This window comes from Pinus tabuliformis, chromosome 1_2 (assembly GCF_031772625.1).
Source record: "Pinus tabuliformis cultivar Carrire ecotype Pingquan chromosome 1_2, CPIR1, whole genome shotgun sequence".
Taxonomy (NCBI): Eukaryota; Viridiplantae; Streptophyta; class Pinopsida; order Pinales; family Pinaceae; genus Pinus; species Pinus tabuliformis.
This window is the reverse complement of record NC_142298.1, coordinates 632,703,153-632,716,716: the sequence shown is the minus strand read 5'-3', so window position 1 is coordinate 632,716,716 and position 13,564 is coordinate 632,703,153. Positions and strand designations below refer to the sequence as shown.

The window sequence follows — 13,564 nt, the reverse complement described above, 5'->3', positions numbered from 1 at the left end:
CAAAGTCACTACAGGACCAGTTAAAAATCAAACCCTAAGGCAAAATCCCTATGAATTCCACCAAAACCCTCGACACTAACGGGACAAGTTCAGGTGAAGATCTCTGACAGTAAACCAATGGATCTGGGCAGTAAAAACAAACTAAAAACAAAATCTAAAGAGCAAAAAGAGGAAAAATGAAATTTTCTCAAATTTGACAGGGGTACGCAGGTGATCTGTTGACACAGTCGCGGGGACGCCCTGTGCACAAAGACGCAGTGCGTACAAGTACGCACTATGCCTAACTCAGAGACTGCGTACTACTGGCAAAGCTAAGAAAAATGAAAATCTAATTTGACTCTAAGCTAACCCACCCAAATACACGGTTAGACAGCCAAAAATCAGAAAACAAGCGATTTTTCTCAGACCAAAATATCAAATCAAAAAGAAATCAAACACATTCATGGAGTCCCCAGCGGAGTCGCCATTTTGTCACACGGAAAGAGTCGTTAGTGCGGACACAACTGACCTCCCTAGAAGCCTAAGACTTTCTAGTGACAAACAAGACAAATAAGAGCAATCCTTCTCTAAATATGCTTTTATAATATGAGAAATCAAGTGTTTAGATCCTACCTGTAACCCAACGTTGTTGTAGTAGTCCAGCTTCGTTGATCCGGATGAGCTCCTCCTTCCCTTCGAAACCTGCATTCACTAACAATCAAACGATTAAATAGCACCTGAATATCACATAAAATAAAACATATTTAACATATAGACCAAGGAGTATATGAAACAACTCATAAATAACAAATTGTTGAGAAGAATGGACTAATTTGTATTAAAAGGTAACAAAAGGAACCATTACAACCTGAGCCTTGGTGTTGTGCAAGTCCCTCCCAGGGTCCACAAGAGTTCTCGTTTACTCTGATCAACTCACCCACTTCCAAATAGAACAAGCAAAGATGGTAATCTCTCCTCACAAGCTTCTACAAGGAAGTCCTAATTCCAGCAGCATCTACCCTTAGGAATGTTCAGCTTTCAACCTCCCCTCCCTTTGGCCCAATGCCTGTATTTATAGTGCTCTAGAGGAAGTTATTCAGGTCCACCATCAATGGGATAAGCCCCTCTTTGGATGGGATAGCTCCCCTCTTGATGGGATAAGTTCCTCTTTGGTAGGGATACATGAACCATCTGGAGGCGCTCCATACACATCAAACAAGCATCTAGAAGACTCTAGAAATGACCACAAGTAACTTTTTTAAGATGAAACTCGCGCCTTTTAACCTTTACAGGGGTACGCACCCACCCCTTTACATACAGAGCGTACAAATACGCAGATATTGTGATACACGCAGGTAAGGCTAAGAGAAACTGCGTACCAGAGATAATTGACTTTAAATGACTTTTCTCTCTTTCTTGAAGTTTGACATGAAGAGCAGAGGCATGAGACTTGCCAAGGAGGATAGTATGATAGTGGATGGAGCCATACTAACTGCAAATAGTCATGGTGACATTTTTTACTGTAACAAGGACGAACTTTACTTTTCTGTGTATATTTTTTAGGCCCAAGGTCGAAACAGCGACATGTGGCACGTCGTACAAGTTTGCTCTACTGAAACATTATATAATCATGTCATCTTAGAAGATTGGGCATAACTCTTTCTTGGAGAATCAAATTCTAATCAAACTTGTGGGGTTAGAAAGAGGACTCAGAGGGATACTGCAGAAGACAATTTGAGAACTTGGAGATCTGAAAGTACAGCGTTACAATCGTTTCAAGATCGAGCTCCTAAAATCAAGAAAATATGATGTGAGGAAGTTTGATGGAAAGGACCCAGTAAATTGGATACTACAGATGGAGCAATATTTTGATATGCATGAAGTGAAACTATTACAAAAGGTACGTATTGCATCTTCATATTTAGAACCAAATCAATTTTTATGGTATAAAGGGCTTTGTTCTCATAAACCACTTGTTACGTGATCAATTTTAATAGAGGAAATGATAGCACATTATGAGGATACAAAGAGAAACACCTTCTTTAGCCAATTGATAAATCTCAAACAAAAGTGTTCAATGGTAGAGCACATTGAGGACTTTCAAAAATTAAATATAAGGGAAAATGATATTCCAGAGAAGCAGAGGATTGATGTCTCCATAGGGACTTTAAAGGATAACATTCAACATGAGGTTCGTCATTGGGAACCTGATTCATTGGAGAATGCATTCAAGTTGGAAAGAAAAGTGGAAAGCAAAATTATGGCAACAAAGAAGTCTACCCCTCATAACTATAAAGATGGAAGTGTTGTTTCTTCTAGCCTTCCAGAACCTACAAGGTTGACACCATAACAATTGGAAGAAAAAAGAGAAAAATGACTTTGTTACAATTGTGATAACAAATATATTAAAGGTCATAAGTATGCTGAGAAAAAAATATTTTACATTGATTGTGAAGAGGAGGAAGAAAAGGATCAAGAAACATCAAAATAAGAGGATGTACACCAGGAACCAATCCCAAAGAAAGAAGAAATGAATCCAACCATATCTTGTAAAGCATTGGCAAGAATTACCACTCCTCAAACTCTCAAGATAGAAGGACATATCAAGAAGAAAAAGGTTCAAGATGTGAAATATCACATCGAGAAAGAAGAAATGAATCCGACCATATCTTGTAATGCATTGAGCAGAATTACCACTCCTCAAACTATTAAGATAAAAGGACATATCAAAAAGAAAAATGTTCAAGAAGTGAAAGATCACATCAAGCATCAAGAAATGAATCCGACCATATCTTGTAATGCATTGGAAGAAATTACCACTCCTCAAACTCTCAAGATAGAAGGACATATCAAGAAGTAAAAGATTCAAGCATTGAAAGATCACATCGAGCATCAACAACAAGTTCTCCAACTTTTAAACGATAATGCCACTTTGGTGCAGAATCGAATGAAACAACAGACATATTAACATCACAGTGAAAGAATTTTCGAAGTAGGTGATCGGGTATTTTTACGGCTACATCTCAAGAACGCTATTTATGAGAAGGAAATGTTGGCAATACTACATGCACTTAAGAAATTGCGACCTTCCCTAATGGGAAGACACTTCAAAGTAAAAATGGATCATGATATTCTTAAATATTTTTTAGAACAAAGATTATCTTTAGAAGAACAGAAAAAATGGGTCACAAAAATGTTGGGTTATGACTTTGAAATCATATACAAAAAAGGGAAGCAAAATGTTGTTGCAGATGCACTCTTAAGAAAGGATGAGGATGTGGAAGCATTGTTTTGTGCTATTTCTATTATCCAACCATATTGGATATACGAATCAAGGGATGAATGGAAGAAGGACAAAGAAGTGTGGTCACTCATTCAAAAGTTGCAGAAGATCCCAGTTCAAACAATATTGCCAAAACTTCACGAGGAAGAAAAAATCATATTGGAACTTGGAGAAGTCACAGAAACAAGAACCCGACACCTACGAGATCAATCAATTTCAGATTACCTCATCAAGTGGAAGAACTTAACTGCTGAAGATTCCACATGGGAGGACGAGAATTTTATACAGAAGCATCAAGAACTACTCAAGCGTTGAGGACAACATTTTTTGAAAGAGAGGGGCATGTTAGATCCCTATACTACTAGTGTAACCCCTTACTGTTATTGTTACAACCCCCTTATTATATTTTTGTGCTCATGTAGTCCACATATTGTTATTATTGTGCCCCATAGAAGCCCACTAATGTTATTATTGTGCCCTTACATCATTATTGTTATGTCAGCTCTGATTATATTATGACCCCTTAGACTCCTATATATAAAAAGGAGGCCTTGTCATTTGTATCATACAAGAATTGTTTATTTGTGTAATTTAAAGGAGGTTTCCCCCTCTAAGAGGCTTATTTCTAAGGCGTTGATCTATCTTTTTTATCTTTTTGTGAGCTGGTTTCATAACATACCTAACTTAATTATGCTTCCAAAGCCTAATATCTAAACCTTTAATAGGTTTATATAGATTGTGATTAAAAAATTATTTATGTTGAGAGAGTGAATATGTGGTTTATATAGATTGTGATTTAAATATTCTTTATATTGGTAGAGTGAATATATTAAACTATATATGATTTTTGAATTTATGTAGGGTTTTTTATTTTTTAGGTTATTAATATTAAAAATGTTATTTTTAAAATCCTTCATACTTCATTGTTTCCACAAAATAACAATTACTTTGCCAAATGCCCCACGTCTCAACTTTAATTTCCAAGTAGCAAATTTGTTAAGGAATATTAACATTACTTTTAATATAATGAGAAATAATTTTTTTCATCATCCGTTTTCACAAACAAAGTGTTTAAGAAAATCATAATCCTCTGCCCCTTTTTTGCGGTTGTTTTAACTTATCATAGTTCATGAGCGGTGAGAATGGTTATTATTTATTATTCATAAATATAAATTATATTATTATTTTATTTTAGTGATGATTTATGACCTAGTAAATATTTGTGTTTTAATAATTTCAGTGTTTTAAATTATTAATTAATTAATTTATATATATAATATAATTTTTCAATCAAATTTTATTTCTTAACATAAAATACAATTAAGTAAAGTTTTTTAGTAGAAATTACATAAGAGAAATTTTTGGCCAATGCATTTCGAATCAACAAGTGTGGTTCATCATCAGGACTAGATGAAGAGGCAGATCGTGGCATAGCCTTACATAGAGAGCAATGTAGAGACATAATTTCAAGTAACAACTATATTTGAAATATAGTCGTTACTTGAAATTATGTCTCTACATTGCTCTCTATTTAAACCTTTGCCACAGTCTGCCTCTTCATCTGGTCTTGATGATGAATCACACTTGTTGATTCGAAACGTGTTGGCCAAAAATTTCTCTTATGTGATTTCTACCGAAAGACTTTGCTTAATTCATTATGGACCACAGAAGCTTGAATACAGAAATTAAAAAACAATTACAATCTAAATAATATTTAGAAATAAACCAATAAATTTCATATTATTTCATTAATTATATATTTTCAAACATAATATTACTTTACATTTACCAAATTACATTTTAACATTTTATTTAAAAGAATCATCATTTCATATTCTCCTTATTGCTTTAATTTTTGATTTCAATTTAAATTATTAGTTGAAAAGAAAATTTAAATTATTATCTAAAAGAACATATGATATTATGCCATGATTGGTAAACAACTTTTACGAAAATTACATAACTTCATTTTCTCTATATATAGCATAGAAATAAAATAAATTAATTTATTATTAATATACAATAATTATATCGAAGGTGTTCTCTTTATGGAGTTGGCTATGAAAACATTGTTTATCCTAACCTATCTCGACACCCCATTTTCGTCCTCCTCCATCCAGTGAAAAATTGACACATGGAAAGAGTTCATGAGCCATTTTTCCATTTTTCCCTGTAGCTAGCCCCTTCTTCACCTTGTACATGGTTCGAGTCTTGTTTACTTTGTCAGAAGAAGAGACAATGACGAACGTGAGCTCCAGCAATGGTCGGTTATGAAGCAAAGGTATGTTTGGTCATGAAACAAGGGTCCAACAATGGATGGCCATGAAACAAAGGTATGCTTGTGCTAGCGATCATACATTCTTGAAATGAGCTACCTATGTACAGGCAAAAGTGACCATTATTTTTTTACGAGACCTATTCCTACCAGTCAACCAACGAACCCACAAAATTAAATAAAGAAGAGCTACTTCTAATAGACTATTCGAGTTCAAAGGACAGGTTGCCTATAAAAAGAGTCTTTCCCAAACAAAGCTAGTACAAGATCATGATTTAGTCTAAAATATGTTTCCATTTCAAAGTCCACTTCTTTAATCGAAACCTCCCAACCCCTCAAGGAGAGTCAAGGAACTTCTTTCCCACTTAGTTACCGAAAAATGGAATCTTGAACTCAATTTCCCATTACTACTTTAGCAAGTGCAGCTTCCGTATCTTGAAAGACTATTCTGCCCCATTATGTCTTTATGAGTGATTTGCACATTCCAATAAATCTTTGGTTGATTTTGATGTCATCCACTTACGCAACCCAAACAACTGCATCTTTGGTAGAGGATGTTCAATTAATTCATTGATGTTATATGTGCATCTCAACATTTCGTAAAATAATGTGTAATAATCCAGAGATAATTCACAACTATTAGGATTAATAATAGAAGGATTAGATCCAATAAATTCACAAAGATTGGTTCAAATAACTTCCTTATAAGGGCTCACCTTTAGCTTCTATAAAACGAATGTTGCATCCAAGTTTCGAAGCTCATATATTGGCTTATTCATAAGCCTTACCTGTATATAAATATCATTTTCATAATCCAAATGCATACACATAAACATCTTGTTATAAACGGTTTAGATACCCAACCCAAAAGGAAGAATTCTAGAGAAGCAAAGGAAAAGAAACCCTGGTAATCACAACTCCTAATATGATTGAAGGCAACTTTGACCGTTGATATCAGTATCCTTTAGTCTAATATATAGTGTAACCTAGTATGATTCTATAAATCTCACCCATCTCATCTTCAACTAGATTTAACTAATTAATAAAAAGGAAAAGTCCCATTTAGGTATGTTACATGCAAGTTGATTTTCTTTGAACATTGTTTCATGTCTGAATTTTCTGAATTCCTAGTAAATGAAGGTACATTATTCATAAGTAATGACTATTTTTTTATACCTTTGGTATGAGACTCAACAAATTTAACTATTACTTGATGAGTTTAATATTGACTCTAAAATTCTACTCATCTTAGCCTTGAAACAAACTGACTCTGCTTGGAAATGATATAATCAGAAAATTCTGTCAAACTTGCTCGACTCGAGAATTTCATTGCTAATATTTAGATGCATCATGATTTACACATAAACCCAATAGCGCAAGCTACTTTTCCAATCCACCACACCTTCAGGAAACCAAAGTGCTATTTCCTTCTTTACACTCTCAACTACATAATTGTTGTTATCTCTCCTAGAGATAACCCTCGGGTTGAGGAGAAGGGTCAATGCCTAGGACATCTTAGTGTATATTTAAGATAGATCATTGATTCTCAAGAGATACATGTAAAATGAGTTAAGTTTGATTTAATTACCCTACTCAGAGGCAGGTTCAATATACATATAAACAACATATCATTGCCAAGAGTAAATGTTCAGGTTAAGTGGCCTACACACAGAGAATGCAACTTGATTGGTCATTGCAGTAAAGGTGGAAAGAAGAAATATAAGGAAGAAACCTAGTGCATAGTGTTGGATAGACACAAAATCCTATGCACTAAATTCTAGTAGAATCATGAAAAGATAAAGGAAATGAGGTGCAAAAATTAGGGAGCGCATTTTAAGGTTTTCAATTCAATATCTCATAGGTACTCTCTGCTATATCATAACATAGGTAAATATTCAATCTCAAAGGTACCATCTTCTATCACATAAAATAGGTAAATCTATAATCTAAAAGGTACTATCTGCTATCACATAACATAGATAAATATGCAATCTCACAAGTACCGTCTGCTATGACATAACATAAGTAAATATGTGACCTAATATTGAATCCAACAACTACAATTACACAATTTCTAAAGAAGAAAAACACACATGAAGTGACACACAAAGAAAGAACACATACTACATATCCTAATGCTTGAAATCACCAGAAACTTCTTCATTAATATTCAAGAATGAAATACATCTCACATGCCAAAACTTACAAAATTTGCAGAACAATTACAGCCTTTGGAACTAGGAAAATCGAACCTCTACTAATGAGTCTTTTTCCCTTTCATAGTGAGAGCCAAAACAAGAACAATAAAAAAAATATCTGGAAGTGTTACAACTGTATGAGCGTGCGCCCAACCTAGTTGTCATAATTATTACATAATAGACTTGATTTTATTCTTGAAAATGAAATATTAACAAAATTGCAGAAATGAAACGAGTATGTCATGATTGACACAACAAAATATCTGCATTGTTGATTCCTCTTGTCTCCTAAGGTGGACCTAGGCTCCATTATCTAGGTTTGTGGTGGGTTGATGATCTAGCCACGCTTTTTCCATTGTATTCCTTCCATGGTTACCTGCCAATTCACATGTTGTTGTCTCCCTCTAACGACTTGAATTTCCCCTTTTTGGAGCTAGTCCCTCTTGTATGGTGCTTCCTTTCACCCACCAGGATCAAAATCCCTCGTGGGAAAACTTGATTTGGCATGGTGGCATTGGAGGTGCTTTGTATTGGCTAATGTCTGAATGAATTCGAGCACAAGAGAAGTGATAGAGGGACATCGTTGGCAAAAAATAAATTTGAAATTTCAATGGCTAGCATTTGACAAATGTATAGGCTGGGAACAGGGTGGAGTGACACATGGATGGGAAGACAATGTGGAGAAGTTTGGGAAGGACATGTGGAGACACAATGTTAGATGGGAAGTGGCGGGGGCGGGGGGAGGCCATTAGTCTTACAAAAATTGTGCTCACTTGCTGAAGTTATTGTTGTGTTGGTGCATTAGTGGTAGGTGTGGTCCCCCTATTCCGACGGGGTGAATGAACATGGTTGGGAGCAGGGCTCGATCTGCATGAGTCAATCTTGGTTGTTTATTGGCCATACCTGATAGTTCATGTTGACCATTTTGGGGGCTAGCGTTGGCTTATCTATGACGCTAGTTACCCCGCTAAAATGCTTTCTAGGACCAAGCAACCTTATAATTTACAGTGATCCGCCATCTATTTTCTCGTTAGTTAGTCATTTCCATTCAATGCAAAGGTGAAGTCCCTTCATTCTACATTTTTATTAAGTCCTCTACATTATCCCTCCTGGATACACTGCTGGGTGGACCCCGCCTACTCAATTTCATCTCAACACTTCACTTTTTTTCCCTATATGTTTCCTCCGGGGTGTTACCACCGGGTCGACGCCACCTGCTCCTTTGTATCCTGATGCTCAAATTTATTTCCATTTTCACATTCCACTGAGGTAACTCTGCTGAGGCAAGCCCACTGGGTTGGTTCCACCAGTGGCCAATAAAATTGCTTTCCGCTGGTAACGTGTTGGCCACGTCTACCCAGAGCTTCACGTAGAGGTTTCGTCAGCGTCTTCGCCAAATTTGGAACTTAAGCCAACTTTGGCTACGCACCAAAGGCTTACCCAAATGCCTTTTAGCTCTGAAATCCTTTTTAATCTCATTTTGTTTTTCTGGAATTTCAATCCCTCCCTATATACAAGAAGAAATCGCCCCTACTATATGAAAGAATAAAAGGGAGGATGATGAGGATAAAGCATCGACTCCAACTGGGGACAGTGCCTTGCTGGCAAGGTGCTAAGAACTTGCAGACTAGTAGCCTTCACTATTGGGCATGGAGTAAAAAATAAATGGAATCTGTAAAACTAGAAAATATCCCTGGAAATTTACTTGCTAGGAGTCCTCTCCTCATAAAATCTGAAATGTATAACTACAACTTCTAAAAACTAGATATTAAATACTCACATAGTGAGCTTATTTATGTACATCTCCTACTTATGTACAAGGCTCAATTCACCCAAGTGAAATCAACCTTCCAATGATACCAACCCAACATCTGAGTAGTAGACCTTATGCCACTATGTTCTTGAAAGTCAACAATTAAAAGAAGAATGCAACACATGGAAACCTCAGAATATTTTTTGGCACATACCTCGGAACTGATGTATGTTTTTGTCCACAAAAATATTCCATGTATTCAACTATTGAGTCAAAAAATGGATGGGATAAAAAATTAGCTGCTTCATTTTCTTAGACAATTTTCGAACATGAATGTTTTTGCATAGGGTAGCCACAGTTACTATTGGACTCTTCAACTACGGGCTCTTCTTAAGAAAGTTGTTGCTGGTAATCTTCTTCCCACTTGCTTGTAAGCAAATCCTTTTGAAAATATTCAACAATATCATCCTCCTTTGAATCATAAGAATCATGAATCGAAGAATATTCATTAACTTTATTACCAACTTCTTGAACTTCAAAAACAGAGATAGGTATAAACTTGGGAAAATAAAACTAATCGGAAACTACTGATATATACCCAGAAGAAGAAATTGTATTTATTTGTTGGGAATCATTTCCTTCTTGTGGTTGTCTTTGGCATATGCTCATACCTTGCTCTCCATCTGAAGGATGTATGTCATAAACTGGAGTCTTTGATGTAGCAGGCTAGGGGCTTGCCATAATGAAACACACACAAGACATACACATAAATATATTTCACAATTCAATAATAAATCATTAATAGATAAAATATTTACAAGAAAACTATTGGCCTAATCATTTCCCTCTCATTCCTCACTCTCATTCACACACTTTCCTCATGGGCTCTCCTAGATTTATACAAGTGGATCTAAACCCAAAGTAGGTTCTAGATCCTAAACAAACTCCCAAAATATCTCTCATGATCCAAAAAATCTCTCACCTAATCCCTTATCTCTATATAGTATCTAACTAACCCTCAAATCTCTCAACTCTTCCAAATTGCTCTCAAATCTTATCCTATTTACAATAATTCTCATTATCTCTTAAAACTATAGGAAAATACAATAAATAATTAAATCCTAACTTAAGGAACTAACTCCTTTAGTAAACGTGATACCCTAGATTAGATGCTCCTGCATTAGTCTCTCTTGTAACCCCATTGTCAAGTTACTCCTTTTGTATAACTTTCCATGGTCGGGAATGTTGTTGTTCTGCAACACAAAACTCCCCATCTAAGACATACAAATCATATAAAGGATAGCCCTCAAATTAAACAAAATAATATCTCTGAGGGTTTGTGTAAAGCTTAACAATGTCTCCTTCCTTTTATTGATTGCATGACAGCGCTTCTTGATGCATGTTTATGCTTTCTTGGATCTCGTCTCCCCAAATATCTCCAACAACATCATCATTCTTAGAAATATTTTCAATATTAATGTTCACAACAATCTTCAAACAAAGAATATGGTGGATACAAATGTTTGCAAAAATAACTAAATCTTATGTGAAAGCTCTTCAAAGAAGATATGTTGCCATGAGGTAGGGTTTTGTACCAAGCCCTAGTGTCCTTTTCCAAAGAATACATGAACAAATTCATTTTCACATCTTCATGAACAATACACTGCTACTCGAAGCATTCATGAAAGTCCTTAAGGTACTGGGTTGGGCTTTCATCTTTGCTCCCATTGAAACTAGGCGAATATGTATACCATTCTTGAGATGGAGGTGCATGATGAGGATAGCCAACAACATAAGAAAAATCTAGAGAGGGGAATTTTTTGGCCAAGAATGCAGGAAGAGGGATTTTGAAACCCCTTTTGGTGAGAGATATCAACCCACACTTCCTTTTCTCACTAGACAAAGGAATGCGCAAATTTCTACCCACAGAAATATATTCTATTTCATTCCCTGAAAACGGTGCGAGAATATGTTGTCGCTCCTAGAGACAACCCTCAAGTTAAGGAGAAGGGTCAGTGCCTAGGACATCTTAGTGTCTCTTAAAGATAGATCAATGTTGCTCAAGAGATAAATGTAAAATGAGTTAATTCTGGTTCAATTACCTTACTCAGAGGAAGATTCAATATACATATAAACATTATATCATTCCCAAGAGTAAATGTTCAGGTCTAGTGGCCTACACACAGATAATGTTGCTTGATTGGTTGTTGCAGTAAAGGTGGAAAGAATAAATATAAGGAAGAAACCCAGTGCATAGGGCTGGAAAAAACACAAAATCCTATGCACTAAATCCCAGTAGAATCATGAAGAGATAAAGGAAATGAGGTGCAGAATTTATGGAGTGAATTTTTAGGCTTTCAACTCAATATTTTGTAGGTACTTTCTGCTATATCATAACATAGGTAAATCTGCAATCCCATAGGTACCATCTGCTATCACATAACATAGATAAATTTGCAATCTCATGGGTACCATCTGCTATCACGTAACATAGATAAATCTATAATATTATAGGTACCATCTACTACGACATAACATAAGTAAATCTACAACCTAAGATTGAATCCAGTAGCTACAATTACATAATTTTTGAAGAAGAAAAACACCTAGAGAAAGAACACATACTACATATCCCAATTCTTGGAATCACCAGAAATTTCTTCATTAATCTTCAAGAATTAAATACATCACATTGGACCAAAATTACGAAATTTGTAGAACAATTACAACCTCTGGAACCAGGAAAATTGAACCTCTACTAATGAGTATTTCTTCCCTTTTATAGGGAGAGCCAAAACAAGAACAGTTACAAAACCATTTAGAAGTTTTACAGCTTGATGAACTACATATCTGTATGAGCGTGCTCCCAACCTAGTTATCCTAATCATTACATAACAAACTTGATTCTATTCTTGAAAATAAAATATTAACAAAATTGCATAAATGATACGAGTATGCCATGATTGCCACAACAAAATATCTCCATTTTTTATTCCTATTATCTCTTAAGGTGGACCCACGCTCCATTATCTGGGTTCATTGTGGGTTGATGATTTTTCCATGCCTCTGCCATTGTATTCCTTCCACATTTACATGCCAATCCGCTTATTGTTTTCTCCCTCTAACTGCTTAAAGTTCCCCTTTTTGGAGTTGGCCCCACTTGTATGGCGCTTCCTTTCACCCATCAGGATCAAAATCCTTGGTGGGAAGGTACGATTGGGCATGGTGGCATTGGAGGTGCTTTGTAATGGTTGATGGATGAATGGAGTTGAGCATAGGAAGAGTGATAGAGGGACACCGTTGGTGAAAAACAAATTTGAAATTTCAACGGCTAGCGTGTGATAGATGTATAAGCTGGGAACACGGTGGAGTGATGCCTAGATGGGGAGACGGTGTGGAGAAGTTTAGGAAGGACATGTGGATCCATGGGGTTGGATGGGAAATGCAGGGGGAGGCCCTCAGCCCTACAAAAATCATGCTCACTTGGTGACGTTGCTACTTTGTTGGTGGGTTGGTGGCAGGTTTGGTCCCCCTATGCCGATGGGGTGAATGAACAAGGTTTGGAGTAGGGCTCGACCCCCCGAAGTCAATCTTGGTTGTTGATCAGCCATACCTGAAAGTTAATGTTGATCATTCTATGGGATAGCGTTAGCTTATCCGCTACGCTAGTTACCCCACTGAAATGATTTTCAGGACCAAGTGACCTTAGAATTGGTGGTGATATACCCACAATTTGATCATCTGTTAGCTGTCTCCATTCAATGAGAAGGTGGGTTCCCTTCCTTCTATCTTTTTCCTAGGTCCTTTGCGTTATCCCTCCGGGATACACAACCAGGGTGTTACTTCCGAGTGGACCCCACCCACTCAATTTCATCCCGAAGGTTCACTTTTTATCCTTGTATGTTTCCTCTTGGATGCTACCGCCGTGTGGACCTTGTCTTCTTCTTTATATCCCAATGCTCAAATTTATTTCAATATTCACATTTCACTAGGGTAACTTTGTTGGGGTAAGCTCGTATGGTGGGTTCCACCAGTGGCTAATAGAATTTCTTTCATTACTAACATGTCGGCCATGT

At 36.2% G+C, this 13,564-nt stretch overlaps 1 protein-coding gene across 1 annotated transcript in view; it reads left to right on the top strand.

The window, feature by feature from the left end:
• LOC149207220 (protein ENDOPLASMIC RETICULUM-ARRESTED PEN3-like) overlaps positions 1 to 8,487 on the top strand; it is a 28,611-nt gene extending 20,124 nt beyond the window's left edge. Inside the window, exon 2 of the mRNA XM_089397967.1 lies at positions 8,383 to 8,487. Within this exon, the coding sequence (XP_089254093.1) occupies positions 8,383 to 8,487 (105 nt within the window). The remainder of the gene's footprint in view (positions 1 to 8,382) is intronic.
• The last annotated feature ends 5,077 nt before the right edge of the window (positions 8,488 to 13,564 follow it).